General features: G+C 39.0%; 1 protein-coding gene across 4 annotated transcripts in view; it reads right to left on the bottom strand.

Annotated features, from left to right (window-relative positions):
* Positions 1-24770, bottom strand: part of sez6b (seizure related 6 homolog b) — a 190539-nt gene that overhangs the window by 8884 nt on the left and 156885 nt on the right. For all 4 annotated transcript variants that reach the window (XM_082180477.1, XM_082180475.1, XM_082180476.1 and 1 more), the window contains exons 6-10: positions 22116-22284; positions 21393-21559; positions 17502-17696; positions 15615-15753; positions 1906-2102 (exon numbers count right to left, since the gene is read on the bottom strand). In XM_082180477.1, coding sequence (XP_082036603.1) covers positions 1906-2102; positions 15615-15753; positions 17502-17696; positions 21393-21559; positions 22116-22284 — 867 coding nt within the window. The remainder of the gene's footprint in view (positions 1-1905; positions 2103-15614; positions 15754-17501; positions 17697-21392; positions 21560-22115; positions 22285-24770) is intronic.

The raw sequence follows: 24770 nt of genomic DNA, 5'->3' as shown, positions 1-24770 counted from the left end.
TATTGCACCAGAACGCCCATCACACACCAGCTTATTGGTGGAGAGGAGAGAGTGATGAAGCCAATCAGTATATATAGATATATGGGGATGATTAGGAGGCCATGATGTTGGACAGAGGCTAATGGGCAAATTTGGCCCAGGATGTCGGGGTTACTCTTTTTCCAAAGGACATCCTGGGATTTTTAATAACCACAGAGAGTCAGGACCTCGGTTTAACGTCTCATCCCAAAGGAAAAACTCTCCATTTAATCTGACTGCATTTAATATAAATCCATTTAATCTACTCTCCATTCTAATCTGACTGCGACATCTGTGAGATCTAATTTAATCTTTAAGGGATCGCTCTCCCAAAAATGAATACTCTGTCATCATTCAGTCACCATTATGTCATTCCAAACTTTTTTCTTTCATGGAACATAAAAGAAGAACTTTTTTTATTTATTTATACAATGAACATGAATGGAGACCAATGTTGTTTTTGGTACCGATTTACTTTCATTATATGGACAAAAACAGTTTTGAAATATCTTCATTTGAGTTTCACAGAATAAAGCAATTCAGGTTTGGAACAACATGAGGATGAAAAAAATGATAGGATTTTTATTTATGAGTGAACTATCCTTTTAAATAAAGGTCTCCATTTCTTTTCATTTAATCTCACACCTTTCTCTAAGCAACAACTGAGACATCAGTGAGTTCTCATTCGTGACTTCTTTCCTATGAAGTGAGACTCAATTAGTTTGATTAGCAGAGCAAGAGGGAGAGAGGGAGAAACAGAATGTTCAATAATGCTTGCAAACAATTTCTTTGTTTATCACCATGTCCCTGAACAAACCACAGGTGTTGTGCCTAATGACTGATAAATGAAATGCTAGGAATCAGCTTGGCTGTGATTAAAATACGAATAGAGCAGCACAAGACAGCTGGCAGGCGTTTTGCTGATGTCCATTCTTAGAGTGGCAAAACTGTGGAGGGCATGGCACCCGGCAAATGTGGCTAATGAGTACAAACACGCACTGTAATTGTTAGCGCCTCTGCAAGGCCATATCCTCTGCTCCTGCAGGAGCTGCCGGAGGAATCTTCCCTATGTGCTGCATGAAGGAAATGGAAAAACAGTCCATTTCAGTCCACTCGAAGAATCATCTGCATTCCTCCAGCCTCAGAATAGAACTTATTATATGTTATCTGATGTCGCGCAGTAGTCGGCCACCGAGAGAAGCTGATAGAAAGACCTTCACTTTATCCCCAGGAAAGGTGAGGACTAAACCAGCTGTGGCTCTTGCTCTATAACCTCTCTCTCCCTCTTTCGTCTCCACACCACCTTTCCATCAAGCTGAGATTGGCAATCCCTGCGGCATCTCAAATAAATCTCATAAGCAGATAACTAACGAGCTTCATCCGACTACATTTGAGATTAATGAGACTGACATACAGTACCATTCAAAAGTCTGGGGTTTGTAAGAGTTTTTAATGTTTCTGAAAAAAGTCTCTTCTGCTTACCAAGGCTGAATTTATTTGATAAAAATACAGTAAAAACAGTAAAATTGTGAAATATTATTACAATATATAATAACCAATTTCATTTGAATATATTTTAAAATGTAATTTATTCCTGTGATGACAAAGCTGAATTTTTAGTAGCCATCACTCCAGTCTTCAGTGTCACATGATGCTTATCAATATTGACAGCAGTTTTTTTCAGAATTCTTTGGTGAATAGAATGTTCAAAAGAACAGCCTTTATTTGAAATAGAAAACTTTTGTTACAACAAAAATATTTATACTGTAACTTATGATCAATTGAATGTGTCCTTGCTGAAATCTTACTGACACCAAACTTTTGAATATGTACCGTACATGTTTGAAGCTGAGAAAATGCCATAGAAAGGGTTAAACAAGCCATTACCAAAAAAGTGCACCACAAAGCCGTTGTTGTAGCCGTAGATGTTGGTAGCAGGGTCCGACTGGAACTGGATGGTCACATCAGCCATGGAGGTGTAGAGTTTGAAGCGAGGACGGGAACCGCCGTACTGGCCCAATATCTTTGCAGTCAGGTCATCGCCGTCGTAAAAAGTCAGCAGGTCGTTCTTTCCCATGTGGAGACTGTGAACAGATAACACACAACGGGTCAGTCACAGACTAATCCTCTATCTCAGATATTCAGGTCTCACCTCAAAGCAATACCAGGGGCCCTGATAGATTCCTGACCTCCTTCTCACCTCTCTTCCACTAGTCCTTATTGTCCAGCCTCAGCGCTTTTCTCTTGTCCTTGCTGCATATGAAATCTTTTCTGCTGTTTAATGTTTACCCACTGCTTTTGTTAAGCATTTTTTTGGCCACAGTTTCGATAGTCATGCAATCACAAACCACATTCATTTCACTCAGACTATAAAGAGCAAATGATCCAACAGAGGGGGAAACAACTCCTCCTATCTCATGTTTAGAAATAGCTGGAAAATCAGTTTCCTGATTTTCAGGAGCCAGAGAGAGAACATTTGGCAGCTTCCCTGTGGCAAATTCAAGAGAAGCTCAATCACGGACATGCTTTGAATTTTGTAGTGGAACTATTATAGATTTTACAATTAGAATTAAAAAGTCTAATTCAAAGACATAGGTTTTGTTTGAACATTTTTAATTCATAATTCTTATTATTTTAAATAGCAATTTATGAATTTACTAGGGTTTAACTTATAAACACACATGTGCTTGGCAGTATCACTTTTTAAAATTAAATTACGGTGAGAAGAGAAAAACAAATGAGTAAAAAACAAAAAACTAAAAGAGTAAACGAAATGTTTTTTTGTTTTTTTTTACATTCCAAAAAAATAGATATAGTAATGCAAATCAAATTAATTATGTTCATTTTTACAACTGTAAACACAGGACAGAAACATATGGGCCCTATTTTAACGATCTGAAACACAAGTATCAAGCGCGAAACGCAAGTAACTTTGTGGGCGGGTCTTGGGCGCTGTTGCTATTATACCGGCGGGATAAATGAGTCTTGCGCCCGACGCAAATATAAAATGGGTTGGTCTGAAGTAGCTTCATTATTCATAGGTGTGGTTTGGGTGTAACGTGATATTAACCAATCAGAGCGACATCTCACATTCCCTTTAAGAGCAGGCGCGCTTGTTCCATGGCGGATTGCTATTATAACGGCGGATTTGCCAGGTGCACGCCAGGAGTGGTTCACAGCCGAGGAGATCGACGTTCTCGTCAGGGCCGTAAAACACAGAGAAATGACATTGGGGATGGAGAAACACACCCAAATTAGCTTCAGTTAAACAGGTGTATAATAATTTGGATAAATGTGTAAGCTAGATTTATGCCTATTTTTTCACATCTTCATGGACACAACAATGATTTCCCTCGTGTGTTAATATTTTCCCTTGTAATAATGTATGGTTTTCTAAAAATGAGAACTGCTGCGTCTGTGTGTAGATGAGATAAGCAAAGTGTATGCGCATTGTGCACACGCTACATTGATTATGGCCAAGCATGTGCCCTTAAAATAGCATATGAATAACATGCGCAACGCGCCACTGACTTTAGACTAGGTTTTTCCTGGTCAGTGGCGGAATTGTTTTCTAAACCTGCAAAATACGTTTGCGCCGGAACACGCCTCCTCTTTGCGCTGAACCGCCCCCGGGAGCGCAAAGGCATTTGCTAATTTACCGGCGAGCGTCTGTGGAGGGAAAATTCCGCTGTGCGCGGGTGCAAAATAGGAATGATACATGCGTCGGTGTCAATTGCGCTGGGTGCAAGATAGGGCCCATAATATTTATATGACATTAAATATGTACACATATTTACCAAATACAAATACGCATACTGTTACACACCTACTAATTATTATCAATGTTGAAAACAGTTTAACACATCCTTGTATATTTCTTTAAAAATAAAATCTTACTGAACCCAAACTTTTGAATTGTAGTGTATATTATATTCAGTAGAACAGTTGATGAACAGTTTTGGATTATATCAAATATAAAACTAGAAAGTTAAATTTTTTTTTAAACCAGAGGGGAATCCAAGCCTGTTGCTGAATGCCTGAGAATACATGACCTTCAGAATACTTTGTTATGCCTGAAAACCTTACACAAAGGTGACAAAAATCCCAGTCTACAAAAAAAAAATGTCAATGAAAAACATTACCTTGACATCTGATTCACTGCTGCACAAATAATCGGCCTATACTAAAAAAAAACATATTGAGGTATATTACAGCATACAGTATTTATGTCTATTTCTGTGAACGTGAGTGATCTGTAACTGTGGGCGACGTCCACCAGAACTAGACAGTCTGGCCAGTCAGTGGTGGAGGGGGTGTGATTCAGTTGGGCAGGGAGGTGGCATACACACTCTATCTTGTCACTAATTAATCACAAGTGGGCAGTAATGGAAGTCATTACTGAAAAGAGGGGAATAATTAATCATCTCCGTTCTGCTGCTGCACGAGGCAGAATGGTAACATTCGAGCAAAATGAAGACAGGATGTTTAAATTATGGCTTACACACGTACACACACTCATGCACTTACTGTTATATACAGATGTATATTATTCAACTGTCAACAGCCCTCTAATACTGTATGCGGGAAAATCTCTGTATCTATTTCCACTGGGAGACACATTTAAGCCAGAAGAGTCCCTGACCCGCTCTGAGGACCGTAGAGAGTGAAACTGTGTCAGCCCTTATTGGATTTGTTGTGATGAAGTTAAACAAGCCTTTGCGTAGCCGCACACCGTATCTGCCGAGAAAATCAATCATGCTTTCCATTTGCTGGCAGTAATTTCATTTTGTTTAATCACAAAAACAGGCTCAGCTTGACTTGGCCGACAACACAGCCGCCATCAGAATGCATTAAATTCTCATATGGGGCTCGCAGACACATCGTCGTCTGCTCAGCACAATGAAAAGGAAGTGACAAATACTGCCTTTAAAAAAAAGAAAGAAATGTCAATAAAGACATTCTCTGCATCTCAGAGATGGTTGAAATACATTTCTGCTGGTGAAAGCCATGAAGATGCATTTAATTCTGTTTTTTTTTGAGAGAGAGAGATTAATGGAAGTATTTTGTAGAGGGATTTTGCGTCTGGTGTTTCTTTGATACTAATACATATACATGTATTATACATAAACTAATACATAAAGATCCATCATATGTCAAGCAAAACCGAGCCTATCTGTAATTTACGGGCCACAACTGTTTGTATGCGTCAGAGTGAACAAATTCTTCAGCGGCATCCAGAAGCCTGTCTTTCCTCCTCTGCCCCATGTCTGTTTAGTGAAGAATCATATACCTGAATGATTGCCCTGCTGGAAAAACACCATTTCCAATCAAATCCCCTGTGCAGAGGGTTGGGCACGATGGGCCTGTGCTCGACATACCAATAACAGCTTTGCTCCCAGGGCACAGCAAGCCCCTGCATGTCTTTTAAACCTACAGTTATTTAAAGTAAAAATGCAGGATGAGCTAAATAAAAAAGTTAAACAGGTATGCAACAGAGTTGCTAATTCAAATGGTTTTTAAAAATGTAAAAACAATAATCAAAATAATACTATATATACACTCACCGGCCACATAGGTACAACTGCACATTAACAAATATCTAATCAGCCAATCAAATGGCAGCAAAATGTAGGCATGTAGATGGTCAAGATGATCTGCTGAAGTTCAAACTGAGCAAGAATGGGGAGGAAAGCTTTGAACGTGGTGTGGTGGTGCCATACGGGCTGGTCAGAGTATTTCCGAAACTACTGATCTACTGGGACTTTCACGCACAACCATCTCTAGGGTTTACAGAGAATGGTCGGAAAAAGATTCAGTGAGAGGCAGTTCTGTGGGAGAAAATTCCTTGTTGATGCCAGAGGTCAGAGGAGAATGGCCAGACTGGTTTGAGCTGATAGAAAGGCAACAGTATCTCAAATAAGCACTCGTTACAACCGAGGTCTGCAGAAGAGCATCTCTGAACACACAACACGTCAAACCTTGAAGCAGAGGAGCTACAGCAGCAGAAGACACACCAGTGCCACTCCTGTCAGCTAAGAACGGGAAACTGAGGCTACAATTCACACAGGCTCAGAAAAATTGGATGACAGAAAATTGGAAAAACGTTGCCTGGTCTGATGAGTCTCGATTTCTGCTGCAACATTCAGATGGTAGGGTCAGAATTTGGCGTAAACAACATTCCATCTTGAATTGTATCAATGCTTCAGGCTGGTGGTGGTTGTGTAATGGTGTGAGGGATTTTTTCTTGGCACACTTTGGGCCTCTTAGTACCAATTGAGCATTGTTTAAATGCCACAGCCTACCTGAGTATTGTTGTTGACCATGTTTATCCCTTTATGACCACAGTGTACCATCTTGTGATGTCTACTTCCAGCAGGATAACGTGTCATGTCACAAAGCTCAAATCATCTCACACTGGTTTCTTGAGGATGACAATGAGTTCACTATACTCAAATGGTCTCCACAGTCACCAGATCTCAATGGAGCACCTTTGGGATATGGTGAAATGGGAGAGTTAGTGGAAACCTACACTTTTGATAAATTTAATGCATCTTTGTTGAATACGACTATTAGTTTCTTTAGCCTATATATACATATACACACACACATATATATACATATATATATATATATATATACAGTATACACACACACACGAATGCTCGCACGCAGGTACGCACGCACACACACGCACACACACACACACACACACACACACACACACACACACACACACACACACACACACACACACACACACACACACACACACACACACACACGCACACACGCACACACGCACACATACCTGGATATATTACAGTGTGTGCGTCATTGTACATGGAGTAAAACCCACTATGGAGCCACAAGCGATCCTGGGTTGGCCTTTAGTCCACAGGGATTTGTTTAAAATGGACTCAGGACTGAGGTAGCAAATTAACACAGGACTTTCCAGAGATGAAGGTGGATAAGTCTGAGTTACTTCTGCATGATTAGCCATACAATGTTGACTTTTGGAAAGCCAGTCAAATATAAGAGACTAAAACTTCATTTGGATTGTCAACATTTCCAGAGAGACTTAGAGGATGATGCTTTCTCAAATAAACGAGAGAAATTAGTTCCTCTGTTTTTGCAGAGTTCTTCTTTAATTAGAAAGTTAAATATTGGTCTGGGTTCTGGCTCAGTGCCTGGGGGATGAGACAGCCTTGATTTATTACCAGCCTGCTAAAGGCTGTGACTCTCTGAGGTGCACACAACCACCATACAGAGCTCTGCAGACAAGCCAACTATAAACCCAATGCCAAAAAATGCAGGGGAAAATGAGAGAAACAATAATAATAATTTAAAAAATCAACAGCTCACGGTCAATTAGGACTATACCCCATAAAAAAAAGTGATTCAAACACTGATGCAACACATGAAAAAAGACATTTAATTTTTTTATCTAAAGTGACTTGCATTGCATTCAAGGTACACATCCATTTTATCAGCTCTAGCTTTCCCTGGGAATCAAACTCATGACCTTGGCATTGCTGGTGCCGTGCTCACACGGAGAAAAACAGAAAGGAAGTACTTTAAGCTTGAATTTCTCCAATGGTAGGTATTCCCAGAATTTACCCATGGGCCATAATTTACAGCATTTTTTTCACATTATTTTTTCTAATAATTACTGGGAAAATTAAATGCAACTATTAGCACAATTTATATACGATTGATACATTTACATATCAGTATGTTTGAGAACAACAACAGTGCTACATGGTGATCAGCAGCTCTTTGTGTCGGTCTTTATAAGCGAGTCATTGAATCATTCATTCAACTGATTTGTTCAAAAATGTTGATTTATTCAGAAAATAAAAAAAGTGACTGTCTATATCAGTGAGTCATTGAATCATTAACTCAACATTTTGGTTCAAATACAATGATACATTCAATATCGAAACATTTTTGCTCTGTTTTGCAGCTGTGTTTGGAACTTTTCTTATTGGTCTAGCAAAAACTGACAAAGTAACTGACAATATTGTATCTTTCATATTAGGGCTACCATCAATAGAGAAGAGGCTTATTCGTCAAAAATTCCACAGGAAATGACGAAGTCACGCAGTCCGTAAGGGACAGGTTGTTAACAGTGGGTCCTTTTGGTAATTACAGTATGTCGGGCAGGAAATCTGTCGCCTATAATTCATTAACCTCAAATATGGCTTATCCTTTAAAACATGTAAGTAGTAGCAACTTTACATGGCTGCTCGCTCTAACGTTAACCTAAATAATTAAATGTGCGCTACTATTAGGCACACAATACAAGTGTTTGTGTGTGGAAGCTAGAGTATAGCACGCTTACTGCATGACATGGAGGCGCGATCACTTGCATTTTTTTCCTAATAACAGCGGAAACAACTTAAAATACTCCGTCATTTATGGTCATACATATAAGAGTACTACATCGAAATCATTCGAAAGGGTCTACTTTTATTTGTGTAAACTCACAATAAAAACAAAACATTGTGCTTTTGTAAAATAAAGAATAACAAACAGGATGCACTTTCTGCCGTCTTCGTCGCCGTGAACTCAAAAATGTACCGAAACTCAGCGTATAGGCTACTTGCCTCACAGACAAGTTGAAAAGTCTACTTTTAAATGAACCAATTTGAATAAAAAACAAATACTCTCAGATCATGTAATCTGTATGAAAGGTGCATTCTCTTTAAAGGCGCAATATACTGTTGAGATGAAGAGTCAGCATCCTCAACTTCATCTTTGCAGCCGACACTAACTCAGAAAACACTAGTTTATTAATAAACAATTAAAAAGTCTCCTTGTTATTTTTTTCCGACGCATTTATAATCATATTTGCCGGTGCTTTGTGGCAAGCTTTATGCATGCGTTTGAGCGCTGAATAGGCTATATTCCTCCATGCACCCAGTGTATATTTGATCAGCCCAATTAAATTAATATAAACGTGCGATTAATCGACTAATTTCTTAAATGAATGACTATTAATCTTTAGTTGGGGGCAGCCCTATTTTATATATATACAAAGTACATATAGGCATGAAGGCATGAACATCCTACTTGGCTAAATCATGTCGATCTTGCACAGCTGTGCACTACAACTCCAGTAGAGGGCTGTAGCACTCATGAGAATCCCGGAATTTGACTGACTCTGATATATTCAGCATTCCATGCTGTGCGGCTAGGTCTATGAAAGACTGTGTGCAGGTGTTCCAGCTGTCACCTGTGCACCTCTCTCCCCCCTTCCTCCGATTCACGGCCCGGCACATACAGCATGAGAAACCCTCCCTGCTAAATTAATTCATCAGCTTTCATTACGCCCCACGTTCTCAGGTAATTGGGAATGCGCGGTACATTGATGAATGATTACAGAGGAGTGGGTGCATATTCATTATTGGGCTAAAATGTTCTTATGGCCCCATAATGAGCCTCCAGCAGTGGCCCGGGCCCTGCTATTACAGTACCCATGATTCAAGTGCAACCAAAAGGCTCTGCAGGACACCTATGTAGCAATAAGGACCTGTGTGGGGCCAATGCTCGCTTGTTAGAAGTTGCAAGCAAGAATATAAGTACAGAACTGGGTGAAATAGGGAAACTGGAAAAGTAGATTTGTTATTAGTCTCTCAGTCTCTCTGGGCTGAACAGCTGTGGCTGACTCCCTCCTTGCTCATTTTCCCTCGCTATATGTCTCACTTGATGTGCCTGGCTGATAATATCCCATATGTCCTTTGATAAATTTGGTCATTTGAAAATTATAAGGATGGGTGATGCATAGGCGTCGCAAAGGACCATAATGACTCCAGACACACCTAGACCAATCCAACAATGTTTCTCTGCTGCTCAATCAATGGTCCTGTTTACACCTGCTATTAAGCTTGTTGAGAGAATTATGAAACCACAAGATAAAGTGCAAAATTAAGGGGGAAAAAAAGCATGAACATTTTTATTTAAATTACATTTGGCCATTATTAGGGACGTTGTTTTATTTTCTGAAGCTTGGCTGTTCACATTATATGTTCATCCTAATTATGAGCCCCTCATATATTTCAAAGCACTCTCATTTAGGCCTAAATTATGGCTTTCAAATATAATTATACACATTTTATCCACAGAAACTGACAAAACAATTGACAAAAAAGCCATATATATATATATATATATTACACCAAAGCTGCAATTATTTGATCAAAAATACAGTACTGTTCTCTATTTTAAAATCTATTTATTCTAAATTTCTTATTATTATCAATGTTGAAAACAGTTGTGATGTTTATATTTTTTTGTAACATTTTAAAAGTCTTTACTGTCACTCCTGATCGATTTAATGCATCCTTCTAAAAAAAATCGTACTGACCCCAAACTTTTGAACGGTAGCATATGGTTAATTACAGTTAGGCATAGGAGCAGTATAATCACGCACATCCCAGTTAAGTACGGGTGCTGGATCTCATATAGAATGCACATTTACAAAGTAAAGATCCGCACACCGAAGAGCTCCCATTCACAAAATGTATTTCAAGTGTGACGTTTCGGGCCTTTACTGAGGCCTGAGGAAGGGCCGTAAAGGCCCGAAACGTCACACTTGAAATACATTTTGTGAATGGGAGCTCTTCGGTGTGCGGATCTTTACTTTATAATTACAGTTAGGCCAAATTAATTTCAGAAAACTATACAATATATTAACTGATTCTCAAATCAAGTTGTCTTGTATGATGAACTTCAGACGCAAATGCTTCACATGATCCATGTCATGTTGGTCCATGTTGATATTAGAAGTACTGAAGAAATTCTCTGCATGTAAATGAATCATCCTTTTGGACGCCATTTATACCTGTATTTAGAGTCATCTTATCTTGTTTCAAACCAAAACATATTTTATAATTGGGGCAAATATCTACACACCAGTATAACTGTCTGAAGACATCTGGACCACATGTTGAAGCACGTGGCCTCATCCTCACCAGCAGGAAAAACAAAAACTTGCCATTGCCACAAATTAATTATGTTGATTGTATCTCCAACAAAACATCCAGAATGTCATTTATTACACAGTCCCACAATGTAGCACTGCAGTCGGGACACTTGCAATAAAAGAGTGAGAGAGAGAGAGAGAGAGAGAGAGAAACATGACAAATGCGAAAGGAACCATATGCAAATGAGTGAATCTTAATTAAGGCAGCCAATTATTGAATGCATGAATAATCTATCTGGGTCTGACACAGCAGGGCCTCATGTTCCGCACCTCACCTGACGGCACAATCACACTCAACACTTGTTTCCCTGCTCACATAATTGATTTCACATTCATAAAACCATCCAATAAAATAATTGTTGTTCTGTTGAGTTTCTTATTAAAGGGTAACTAAACCCTAAAACAACTTTTTTTAGTTAATGATCTGTAAGACTGGAGCTTTATAAGTGCTGTTCATTGATTCGAGTAAATGTTTTGACATTTGGGTATAAAGTGTTTTAATTCTACAATATGGTAAAAACATCTGAGTGCTGCCCTCCTTGAGTACATTGTGTTTAATTTGTCATTTAATTATATCTAATATATGTTGTTAGTGCGGAAAATTTTCACATGAATAAATACATAGATCCGACTATTCTACGTATGTACTATAATGGGCCAGTGACAGAACTTTTGCCAAGCGCAAATCGCAAAACCGATTAAGTTTATCAGTGGTTGTATATCAAGCAGGGACACGTTTGTGTGCATTTTGTTTTGTGATTTCACGAATTGAGAATCTCTCCGAAACGGATCGAAGACTGTGCGCGAGTCACAAGTGAACACTGTACGTACCACTGATCGCAGCGGCAATGAGCACTTTTGAGTGCTAGATTGCCTCTTATTTAACAAACGAACGAAATGAATGCTCTGCTAGAGTTAACTGGAGATGTTACATTTATTTGTATTGGTACATCTGTGCCGCGAGATGTCTCAAAAGTGGTGGGGACACAATCGACCCTGGCAAAAAGTGGTGGGGACATGTCCCACCGCAAATTACGCCTATATGTCAATCAATCCGACCGCCACTGCGGGTCTCAGGTGCACGCCCCCCGCTCAGCCCCGCCCTCAGTTCGTCCCCTCTGTCTCCGCTGGGCTCTGCCAACTTTTCCAGCATTTTTCAAATATTGCCAGTGGGTGGAGTTAGGCTCTGACCAGGGATTGAGTTACACTTTAACCTATGTGCAATGTACATCCCACTTCTGCATCCTCTTAATGCACAACATGCCCCTTCATCTGCCCTCTTTTTTCAACTTCCTATTTTCCATTCACTTTCAGTGAAGACTCTTAAACTCTGTTCCAAAACCAAAGAAGCTGCTTTCTCTGCCTATAGGCATTACTGATATGGAACCTGATAAGTCATGCCTTTTGAAGCACATCAGCAGCACATTGTTTGACTTGACTTACTGTTAGCATGTTGCTTTGCTAACAGTGCACAACTCTTTAAAAATATACTGTATTTACGATATACTATGTTAAAACGTTTGGGGTCAATCAGATATTTTTTGAAAGACATTAACACGTTTAATCAGAAGGGATACTATTTGATCAAAAACTACAGTAAAGACATTTATAATGCTACAAAAGATTTTTTTTTGCACTTGACCCTTCCCCTTCCCCTTCCCCTTCCCCTTCCCCTTCCCCTTCTAGCTCTGCTAGAGTTAACTGGAGATGTTAAATTTATTTGTATTGGTACATCTGTGCCGCGAGATGTCTCAAAAGTGGTGGGGACACAATCGACCCTGGCAAAAAGTGGTGGGGACATGTCCCACCCGCAAATTACGCCTATATGTCAATCAATCTGACCGCCACTTCCCCTTCCCCTTCCCCTTCCCCGCCATTAAACGCATTTTCTGGCTTTCTGTGTTTTCACTGTTATACAGTAGGAGGCCCTATTATGCTAACGTCTGAAAGAGTAGAGAATCTCCTAATCAAAACAGACAAAAAGGAGCAGAAACAAGTGATAAAAGCATTACTTATGCATGTTGTAGTCTATGAAAGAAAAGTGATTTTCTCAGCTTTTTGTTCAAAATGTTGCTTTTTTTGGTGAAACTTATCCACATTCAAGTGTTGATAAAAAAAAGAATGCATGAAGCTAGAATAAAAAAGCTTTTTTTGTTTTAAAGCAGAGGCTTTGTTCTTTCTTTTGATATATTGCATGTTCAGATATTCATACAACAAAATATTCTGGGGGCCACAAAATGTTTATGAAAATGATCAAAAACGCTGGTGGAGGCTAGCAACTTTCTAAAAAAATAACTAAATTCTTTGTGGGGTAAGAATTAATATTCATCAAAGAATTGTGGGGAAATATTGTAACGCAGTTCCCACAAAAATATTAAGCAACAATCCTTTTCAACATTGATAATGATAAGAAATGTTTCTTAAGCAGCAAATTAGCATATATGAATGATTTCTGAAGGATCATGTGACTGGAGACTGGAGTAATGGCATTTAATTGAATGACAATATTTTTACTTACGATATTAAGTACAGCCATCATAGGTCAATTTTTTAGCTTGTTGTAAAGCGTTCTTGAAATGCATTCTGCAAAATGCAAACTGTACATGTGATGCCACCTTTGAATTTAGTTCAAATGAGATGTCTTAAGATGCAAAATAATAAGTTACCTTTTGGCACAGCTTTCGCATCGATGATGCCTTAAAATGCCGCCTCTATAGGTAGCTCACTAGGTTTTGAAACAGAACAAACTGAGTATTTTTCCCTGTGCGAGGAGGGCCCCTGTCCCTGTTGATCTAGCTTGCTCCAATGCAGTTTGAGTCTTTTTCCCCAAAAGGAACTGCAGAGAAAATAACTCTCTCTCGCTTGCCATCTTTCGATCTCTCTGCCAGCGCAGTTTGACTGCCCGGAATTTAGCAGGGAGCGTGAACCGAGTAAACCTGATGTGATGTTAACCGCAATTTACAGATATACTCAACCTCTCCCATGACTCCTCAATTAAATTCAACATAAAGCTACACAACAGCTATCTTGTCTTTGAGAACTTGGCTGACAGTAGAAGCCACCAAGGAAACGCCGTGCCACACTGATCGCAGTAATTACTGATGCAACGAAGAGAAATTCAAATAGTTTTTGGGTTAATTCTGAAAGAGTTTAAAGTATATTTTGAAAAAAGCTGTTGTGTTGTGTCAGTTCTTTAAAGATGTATGCTCTGGGAGATCTTCAGAAAAACCAAACAAGGTCTTCGAGTTCTAGGTCGTCGCAGATGAACAGAAATCTCACAAAATGCCCAGAGCGATATTATGACGGGTGTTTCATTTGGACGGTTAGAGCAGAATGAAGCCGAACCGGTCAGTGGGGAGCAGATGACGCAAACACCAGCATTTGTAACTGTGGTGCAATCTCAGCCACATCAAGGACAAACCCAGCAGAAAGGCGGCCCCATGGTGAAACATGTTTGAGTCCGTAGGCATCTAGAGTTAGAGACTGATAGGTGCGTCGGGAGTGTGCAGAAAGGTCTTGATGAACCCACAGTGGATTTGATCCACACTTATCTCGGAGGATGCAGCATCAGTTGAATTAAAGCACCTCCTTATGCTTTTTCGAATATATAACCTTTATGCAGTGTATAACATAGCTCTTTGTGAATGTAAAAAGCCTGACAAGTTTTAAAGATCAACGTGCACAAAAAATACATTTATTGTATCATAAAAGAAAGAATTGATTCTGCACTGCTGCAACAAGTCGGCAGCCATTCAACTCTCTCTTCCTGATACATACTTACAAAACAGTGCAACAAATTTGCATAATTCCAGCGTATGATCTTCACTGACTGCCCCTGAATGACATCTACTCTGACCCACCCTCAAACACTGTAGTTGTAGCTGAGACTGGTTTGTGTAGTTCATGTCAAGAAGATGCCGTTTTCAGCAATGCAATTCCATTGTTTGTATACAAGAGTTTCATTTCTGACATGTAAGCAGTAGACCAATCACAACAGACTGGGCCATCTGACCAATCAGAGCAAAGGAGGCTTGCAGAAAGGAGGGGTTTAGAGAGACTGAATCTTCAAATCTTTGTTTTCAGAATCTTTGAGAAATGAGGTGATACGCAGTGTATATTGAAAATGAAAGTGTTTTTTGACCCTTGATGCATGTAAACCTACTTGTAGGAGACAAAAAAAAATAGGAACCTTTAAAATAGCATAATAGGGGCACTTTAACTGGAGATCATACATTAAAAAACTGGGCCATGTCCACCGAAAAACTCTGGAGAGGCCAAATGCAGAAATTTTGGGAGAATATAAATGTATGTGGGTCAACATATATGCACATATGTGTATCTAACTAAAGATTACAAAATCCATGTTTCAAGATCGATGCATTTGCATCGGCAGGATTTTTAATTGATGCATTAAGAAAAACGAGTGAATTGTAATGCAATTTATGAGAAATTTCCCCAAGTTTATATGATAAAGATGTTAAGTATAGTGGAAATGAATGTAAAGATTTGGCTGGCAGATACATATCTCTCTCAAAACTGTGAGGACTGTGTATGGTGTTCATGTATGATTTTTGTCGCGTAATATGCATATATGTCATTCACTTGGACTTACACTTGGATGTCTAGCATGATCCTCTTGTCTTCTTCAACATGGATCCCCCAGATGCAGTCCTGACCCTTATCATAGGCCTCAGGCCAGTTTGGAGATAACACCACCCCAGCTGAATCTGTGATCTCTCCACTGCAAACAGCTGCAATGCAACAAGAGAGAGAGAGAAAACAGGTCAGAGTGAAAAGCAAACACACACAAAAGTACCTAAAATGCAAAAGTACCCAAATCTTTATTTAATCTGTATTAAATCTTATTTATTGCACAATACAATAAATATCAGAATAAATAAATAAAATGAATGTTGTCAGTGTTATTTTAGTATTATATAAACTGTAGAATTTAGGCAACATGTCTTTTCATCTAAAATTGAAATTTTATTTGATTTCATCTTAATTTTAATGAATGAAAATGATTTTAATATTTTAAGTTAATAACAACACTGATGTTATACAAAATCACTATATGTTCAAAAGTTCTCCCAGCTCTCGAACAGAGCTCAAGCTCTGGATTAATCCGACTGGGGTCTAAATGAAAAATTCTGGCCAGATTAACAAATGACTCATTGCATCCTGTTTTCATTTCCCCCCTATTCACATCACTACACTGGCTTAGCTGGATGTAAGCACATTTTCAAATGGAAAAGCTGTTGTCTTGACCCTCTTCTAGAGCCAGTACGATTAAATCCTTTCAATCCAAACTCTATTGTGAGGCTCAAGAAATGTACTTGAGCAACGGGTCAGATAAGATAGCCGTGTGTGTGTGTGTGTGTGTGTGTGTGTGTGTGGAATCTGGGCATTATGAGTGAGGCATTCTCTCACATTATTCGGCTCTGTGCACCTGGTTCTAGCATCCATGGCTTAATGCTTTTAGTGCTGCTTTAGGTGCGTGACTGTGGCTAAGAATGTCTGAAACCCATCCAGGTGACACAGGATGTAGTGGATTACATAGAAAAGGCACTAAAAGGATGTGAGGGGTTTGTACTGTACTTGCACATGCGGCCTGAAGAGCTCTTCAGCAGCTAACTAATGCAGGATATACACAGAAACGCATAAATGTAAAGCTTACACTATACCCTCCACACGTGTGAACGTAGAGGAGATAATAATTTGTTCCTGACAGCTTTATTTACAGTACATGCTGCCTATGTTGTTTTAGCACCAGATTCATGAAGCAAATTATCCAGTTTAGGTAAACACTTTTGGATAAATGGCTAGTTATAATGCTCTTTACATTGATTAGATCAGCTTTTGATGAATAATACATGAAATAAAATAAGAAATCACTCAATAAATATTCAAATAATAATTAAAATAATAATAATGATGATAATCCATCTATCCAATCTCCAATCCGCTTTATCCTCTGGAGCCTATCCCAGCATCTCTCAATCTCCAATCCGCTTTTATCCTCTGGAGCCTATCCCAGCATCTCTGGCCATAGGTGGGGGACACCCTGGACAGATGGCCAGTTAATTATAATAATAATAATAACTGGTATTAATAATATTATTAGTTTAAATTTGAACTTTATTTAGATTTAAATCAAAATCCAATCAACAACTGATGCATAGAACAAAATGAATAAAATGCAAATTTTTATTGAATACTGGATTTGACCCACAGTGTACATATAGGGTTGAACATCGTTTAGAATTTGAATTTGAAGGAAGTAGAATAAAAAAAAACTGAACTCAAAACAAAAGACAAAAGTGTTAGCTTGACAAAGCCTTGTTTGAAAGATAAAAAAAAGTTTTAAAAGCATTGAAGGCTTATAGGCCTAACGGACAGATTCAAATTCACTCTCATAAACTGAAAAGGAGCTAATTCTTCACTTCTGAATTTGGCCCAACCCTGGTACATATGCATATGCAAACATTCCCACACACACCTCTGCAGGCGGGTTCAGTCTCATTCCATTGAGGGTTGCTGGGATCCATGCACTCGATGATAACGGAGCCCTGCTCCAGGGTGTAGCCGGGGTCGCAGGTGAACTCCACAACCGTGCCCACAGCGTAGGTGCTGTCAGTGCTGGTGAAGTTGCCGTACTTGACGAATGGCTCGTAGCAGTGCCCTGCTGCAAAAGCTGAGAGGACACACCATAAATCACCTGCTCCAAGACGCACATCACAGTCCAAACACTATCACCAAGCATCTGATTTCAGAAGAGCTTAAAACACACAGACAACCAGTCCGCTCGGCTCAGCCTTTCACATAATAATTTCATTGGAAAGGCAGAGGGCAACGCGGAATCTGAATTTAAAAGCATTTTTAGATGGCAGTCTAAAATAATTTGTCTGTTGAATGTGGCAAAGCAATGTGCAGCGTTTTACATTCCCACCAATCAAAATCCTCCTGGATGCAAAACCAAGGTTTCGGGTTGCCCTTGGAAGGATATTGTTAGTTAATCAACCTTAGCCAGACTTGCAAGGCCATTTACGGGCGTAAAAGGAAGAGAGACGGCCCGACAACGTGAATAAATGTGCAACGTGAATGAACAAACTCACTCAGGGAAACAACAAACTGACATGCCTGGCTGAACCGTTATTGGTTGTTGTGCTCGCCTGAGAATGTAGAATAGAGATTAGAGCAAGAGGAGGAGACTTAAGATGAGGATGTTCAGACTATGGGTAAACACTGGCTTTGATATCCCTCCGGGTCCGGCCTCATTCAAGCGTGCGCTAGATTAGACTACCCACTTTCAGCCTCGCTCTCTGTTTAATAAACACAGGCCATTCTGCCAATTACAGCAAACTGTACCCCTCCCCCTCCACCAATCCCCTTACCCAGACACATTTGCATTATTCATCTTTGTATTCATCTGGCTCCTTCTCTAAAAGAAGTAAAAATGAGTCATTTTAATCATCAGTTGATTCTTGCTCTCTTATATCCACAGAAACAATCATTACATAAGATGGCATCAACATAAAAGTCAGATTTATATGGAAATGAGCTTTGCACATAATTTAATTTAATGCGCAATGCACATTTTGTGTTATTGCCATGAGTGAGGTCCCCATAGGAAAGAAAAATCATATTAGTTATTTGTCATCAATTAGATTCATTTGTGATCAAAAATACTTTTTTTGCTTCAGTTTTATTTATTTATCAGTGCTGCACGATCAATAATACGCAATCGCGATGTCAAGCCTACGCGATTATATGACGCAAAATGCTGAGATTTTATATGAAATAAACAAATTAGGGCTGTTAACGCAATTAACGCAGCATCTGTTAATTTTTGTCATCCTTTGGCTAGTGTTACATGATCCCGCTCTTATTCATGCAAATGCTTTTAAACCATTCATGCGCGACAAGACAAAAAAAGAGCGCGCTGCCTGTGAATGTCCTGACTGTGACACACAAAAGACTCGCGCTAGTAACGTGCGTGCGCACAAGACAGCACGTCAGAATACAGTTCTCTTTCGTACTGGAACGAACAATAACACACACAATTATGCCAAAATGTCTTTTTGTCGAGTATCTTCATAACCGAAGAACAGTCTTATGATGAACGTGAAGAGTTGTGACTCGTGAGAGAATGAGGCACGTGTGAGATCCGCGTCTCTGTTAGCAGCTGCTGGTCTTAAAGGGACATTACACAGTAGCCACTAATTATCTCTGTCGTTAAAGTTAATCAAAGAACAAAGGGAACAGAGAAAAACACTCACTGCTCTTGACTAAAGAACTTTTGTAACTTTAATAAGGATTAGTCTATATATAATTTATAATTAATGCAGCGCAGACTGTTTGATAACTTTATTAAATTTCTGTATATGTCCTAAGACAGGAAGGGCACAGGTAAATATGATATGCAAGGTTTTTATTTTTAGGTGTTTATTTATATTTTTTGAAGCCTAACAACTGTTTTAACTTTGATGATAATAAGAAATGTTTCTTGAGCATCAAATCAGCATATCTGAAGGATCATGTGACACTGAAGATTGAAGTAATGATGCTGAAAATTCAGCTTTTCCATCACAGGAAAAAATTACATTTAAAAAAAGACAAAAGTTATTTTTTAATTGTAACAATATTTCACACTATTACTGTTTTTACTTTACCTTTTATCAAATAAATGCAGCTTTGTTGAGCATGAGAGACATTCAAAAACATTAATAAATCTTCCCAACCCAAAGCTTTTGAATTGTAGTGATAAAAATGTAAAACAGCAACTTTAGCTATAAAAGTTTATCTGGGCCATGCTGACGGTCATACACAACAAGGTAAAAAAATTAAGAAATTTACCTATGAAAAGTATGACAATACCTCTATTTCAGCAAATACAAATATTCCAAATACAATTATTACATAAATTTACACGATTCTGGTTTAAATGGCCTTCAGAGAACTGAACAAGTATTCAATGTGTGGCTTCTCAATACACAAAGAGTTCAATTCTTTTGCTAGTCTATTGAAATTTATAAAAACAGATCCATTTTGATTTTAAGCACTTCAGTCAGAAAGACTATTAAAGGCTGAGCACTCTAACTGGTGTGAAATTCAGAGAGGTGTCAGAAGTGTGAGAAGACAAGCCAAATTATTACAGGTAGCCGTGAAGGCACATTAGTATATTGTAGATAGCATAATCGGATTGTGGCATGGTAAATGAGATTAGATTGATCTCGCCAGATAATGACTGCGAGGTCCCGAGGTGTGCATGTCAACCCTGTGAACAAATGCAACTGCACACATTCGACTGACCTGTCAGAGGGAATAGGCATGTAATTTATGCAATTTCTGTTTCCAGTTAAAACTCATTTTAATGACCTTGCCGGGTTACATTTGATTCGATTTCCATTTGATTTAATCTGAATAAATCTCATTTGAGCCATGAATCTAAGGAGTGTTTAGCAAGGCACGTAAGAGAAAAGATCTTTGGTGTGAATCGAAGCAACAAGGGGAATGTGCCGGAAGGTACAATCTTTGTCTCCACCACAGCCCTGAGGCTCTGTAAAGGACATGTGTTCTTCAAACAACGTTTGAACTCGGTAACCGCCGCCGTGTATGGCCCGGTTCAGAGACAAAGCAGCGGAGGACGGATAAGAAAAGATGTCAAGTCCTCATTATTACGATGTCCTGTGACCAATGCTGTACAGTGACTAAAAAACTGATAATGAATAAGACATTAGTGAACCGAATCATGATCTACATTTACACCCAAATAATACGCTTATAATCGAATTGATGGCAGTCAATCGGATAAAAAATTCTTAATAGAAAACATCAATCGATCCACACTTGAATCCAACCAGTTTCAAAAAACCTTGTGCACAGGCAATGGGTCATGATGTTTACATACATTCAATGACTTATGAACGTGCGTATGTTTATCTCGTATCTTACGAACTGGTCAGTGGAGGAGACTTAATATTTACTCAATATTTGCTAAAAAAGCTCTACTAACATTTTTGTCAGCTTTCTTTTTCATCAAGATAAAAATTGCACTCCAGTAAAAATAGTTCTAGTGACATTTTCCCGATGGTTTTCTCGGTTCTGAACGTGGCGACTGAAATTTTGTTGAGAATACATGTAATGCACATGTAAACGAATATGTGAATCAGATTGCAGCATTTATAGTTCATGTAAACAGAACTTTCAGAATGTGAAATCAGATTGTATTCATTCTGATTGACGGAAATTAGTGAACGTAAACATACCTACTGGTTCACTCGCGAACTGACCTGGGCTGCGATTCTCAAAAGTTGATCGTAGAGACCATTGGTGGCAATGATTCTACGATCTACTCAAGCTTACAATGAATTGTCTAGTTAGTCCGTACCTTCATATCTAATGGCCACCCCCGTGTTGGTCCCGAAACCATCCGTCGTGAACTCCACAAAGAGATATCTGTCGGAACAAACGATCCCCTCGTTCGGAAGGTATTCCACCTCATACGAGTCATACAGAATGGGCGAGTCGATGTGGTTGCCATTTTTTATCAGAAACCTGCAGACATAAACAGAACAGAATGGTTTAGTTTGGTTCAAAACAGCGAATCTCTCTACAGTATCTGTTTGGCAGCAGATGTAACGTTCCTCCGATTTCTAGTACTGTCTTTTGGCAGTTTTCATAATAATTGCCTGATATGATTTTGAATAGCTGAGCAGCAAGTGACCTCATTAAAAGTCCATTTGTTAGCAAAGCCTGCAGAAAAAGCGGATACTGCTAATAAAAATAACTTAATCCCCCTCCTGAGGCCCCGGAGTGGGCTGTAATCGCTCTCTCCGCGCCTGCACGAGGGGATTTGATTATTCTAAATTATTTTAAAGGAGAGCAAGTGTCTGATCTCAGAAACTTTCATCCACTTTCACTCGCGCACTCACAGCTGTTCCTATCATCCCTCGCTCTCGCCGTAGCAGATAATGCCCTGAAGAGTAGCGCCACATTTGGAGTGTGACGCACTGTGAAGAGACACTCTGAGCTTCTCCAACTGTCTCTTTGAACATCAGTTGACTAATTAGTGTATAATAGCGGAGTACTGAGTGAGTTGACTGATACGAACCTGTCATCATCTTCGGCGAGGGCCACCTTTTCGAAGTGCACGTGCAGTCTTTGACCCTCAGGGGCCTGCAGCACCCAGTGGCAGGTCAGGTTGTTGCTGTAGTTGCCAGGGAAACCAGGCGATACAATGCGGCCGAGAGTCGCGTTCTTCACCATTCCACCACAGGCCACTGTTCAAAGTACAAATGGAAGGAGACAGATGCCATTGAGATGAAAATAAGAGTGCTAGAGTTCAAGGAAAGCCCTCAGAATGAGCTTTGAGCTGTGGATAACAAAACTCTTTCATAGTGCATGAACACAGAGACTAGATCTCTATCTAAAACACAATAATGTAGCAATAAGAAGACATAGAAAGTGAGGGTACACGTCAAAGACTTTCAGATACCCTCAGTGCATGAAAATGTGCGCTTATATAGTAGGAGAAAAACTGTATCTGAAATGAGGAGTACGTCTGAATTTAACAGTAGGTGAAAAGAATCCAAATGACCTACTACTTCCGGCGAGATTCTGAAGTGCAAATCTGATGGATGTTTTCTATCCCATGAGGCCACGGGAGAGCAGTACTGAATGGCAGTGAAGCGATGCAACTGACACCACAAGTCACATGACAATGTCAACATGGCTGATATAGTAAAGTGGGATTTATTCATACTACATACATTCATTCTGTAGTCTATAGAATATATATTTTTAACGGTCGCAATTTTTTTTTTTCATTAAAAGCCGTACTTACTCAGACATTATGTGATTTCAGATGCACCAGGTGCTTGGGATTATAAAAGACTTTTTAAAATCTAGTTTAAAACACATGTGCCGAGATCAACAAAATTTACTCGTTGTATTTATGCTGGTTTCATATATATTTTTGAAAGACTTTTATACCATTTTCAACAAAAGTTTAAATGTAATGACTGATATAAAAATGCCATTTATTAAGTATAAAGTATTAACATAATTCCCTGACTCTGTGAACAAATGCTAGTGTACAATTTCATTATTAATAATTATTTTTAATTAAATAATTGTATAGTATTTTATTAGTATTTTACGATAATAATATAGTAAATAATTAATATACCTTTTACACGTTGAAGTAATCTTGCCTTGTCATTAAAAGGTTAAATTACCTGTCATTTTAAGAAACTTCCTGAACTTGACAGGGGTCCTCTCTAAAAAAAAATCTGCATTTTGGTCATACCACAAGACTTTGGGGAAAAAATCAAATAGTAATAATATGGGAATAAGTTTTGAATAAAACAAAAACACTAAAAGAATTTTAATTGAAAAATGTTTTCATTGTGATATCAGGACAGTTGTGTCACACTGAAATTCATCCCCCACAAAGCCATACAATTATTTTTAATTCAGAAATGAAAAATACTGAAAATAAAAAGAGGAGCATTTAAGTTATTGTATTTATGCCACCTCTTGACTCAAGAAACTTTAGACTACAACGACTCAAACAGAGAAGGATTACTATTACTAAAGCAACAGTAAACAGTTTTTGTTAAAGCAACAAAAAAAGAGTGAGAGCTTGTCGGAGGTATTCCTTCAGAGCTTGACGGCTGAAGGTTAGTCAGGCGCACAGAACGTAATTAAAGTGGACCCAAAGCCCTGCTCCCTGGCAGCCGGCCCATGCTGATCAGTAATCAGACTCTGACAGTCTGGCCCGGCTCCGCATCAGCATGCTTCTAAAACTGCACGTTTATGCTATTTCACTCCAAAATAATGGCAAAAAGTGAAAAACCCCAGGTCCTGTAGGCCACGTCTGGCAGCCGCAGGCTAACTAAACCACCTCACGACTCGTGCCGCCGAAGCACTAAATGAGATCCTTCATCAAAACAGCCGTCCTTCAGGGAACCCGGTCTTGTTTGCAATCGAAGATGTTGTTCTGTTTGTCATGCAAGAGGGAAGAGTTCTCCAGCTCTGGGATTCGGCTCTACAAAGAGATTGAGGCACAAAAAGTCCTTATTTATGCAGAGGAGGCAGACCTGTCAATCACGCTGTCACACCAGGCTGCCTTGAGGGGGTACGGTTGTTAATATTCACTGCCTTGTAGCACAAACAATTCTGTTACAACCATTCCAGCCAAAATCAATGATCAAACCCCAATTAACTTAAAAGGATGAGGGAGCAACCGCACCGGGAGTTTCTCCTCTGTCAAGTTAAATCACACCTGTGTGGACTAAATATTTACACAGGCATGAGGTTTGGTTGCGTCTGAATGACAAAATGACTTGTGGGTGTATGTTTATGGAGAAACGAAGAAAATAAAACGAAGGATAATTGCTAGTGAGCGAGTCCAGGGCGGCTTCACAATGATGCAAATCAGCAAGTGTGAGGAGGCTGTGTTTATCATTGACAGGCAAAACCACTTGCATCTAGATAAAAATAAAATAAGGTTCATTAAAAGCAGAAACTACTATTTCATAGATTTTCCTGTACTTGTAACATTAACAGTGCTGCTTACTAGTGCTACTGCTTCATAATTGAATTTCTCAGGGGCAGAGATCAAATACTGCAGATTTGGTAATTAACTGTCATTTAGCTGATGCTTTTGTTGTAGCGCACTCAATACAGGGACAATCCCTCTGGAGTAACCTGCAATTAAGAGTCTATTTGGTGAAAGGGCACATGTGACATGTTAGGTAGTTTC

The sequence above is a fragment of the Leuciscus leuciscus genome, assembly GCF_965113295.1.
Source record: "Leuciscus leuciscus genome assembly, chromosome: 9".
Taxonomy (NCBI): domain Eukaryota; kingdom Metazoa; phylum Chordata; class Actinopteri; order Cypriniformes; family Leuciscidae; genus Leuciscus; species Leuciscus leuciscus.
The sequence above is the reverse complement of the archived record's forward strand: the minus strand, read 5'-3'. Positions and strand labels throughout refer to the sequence as shown.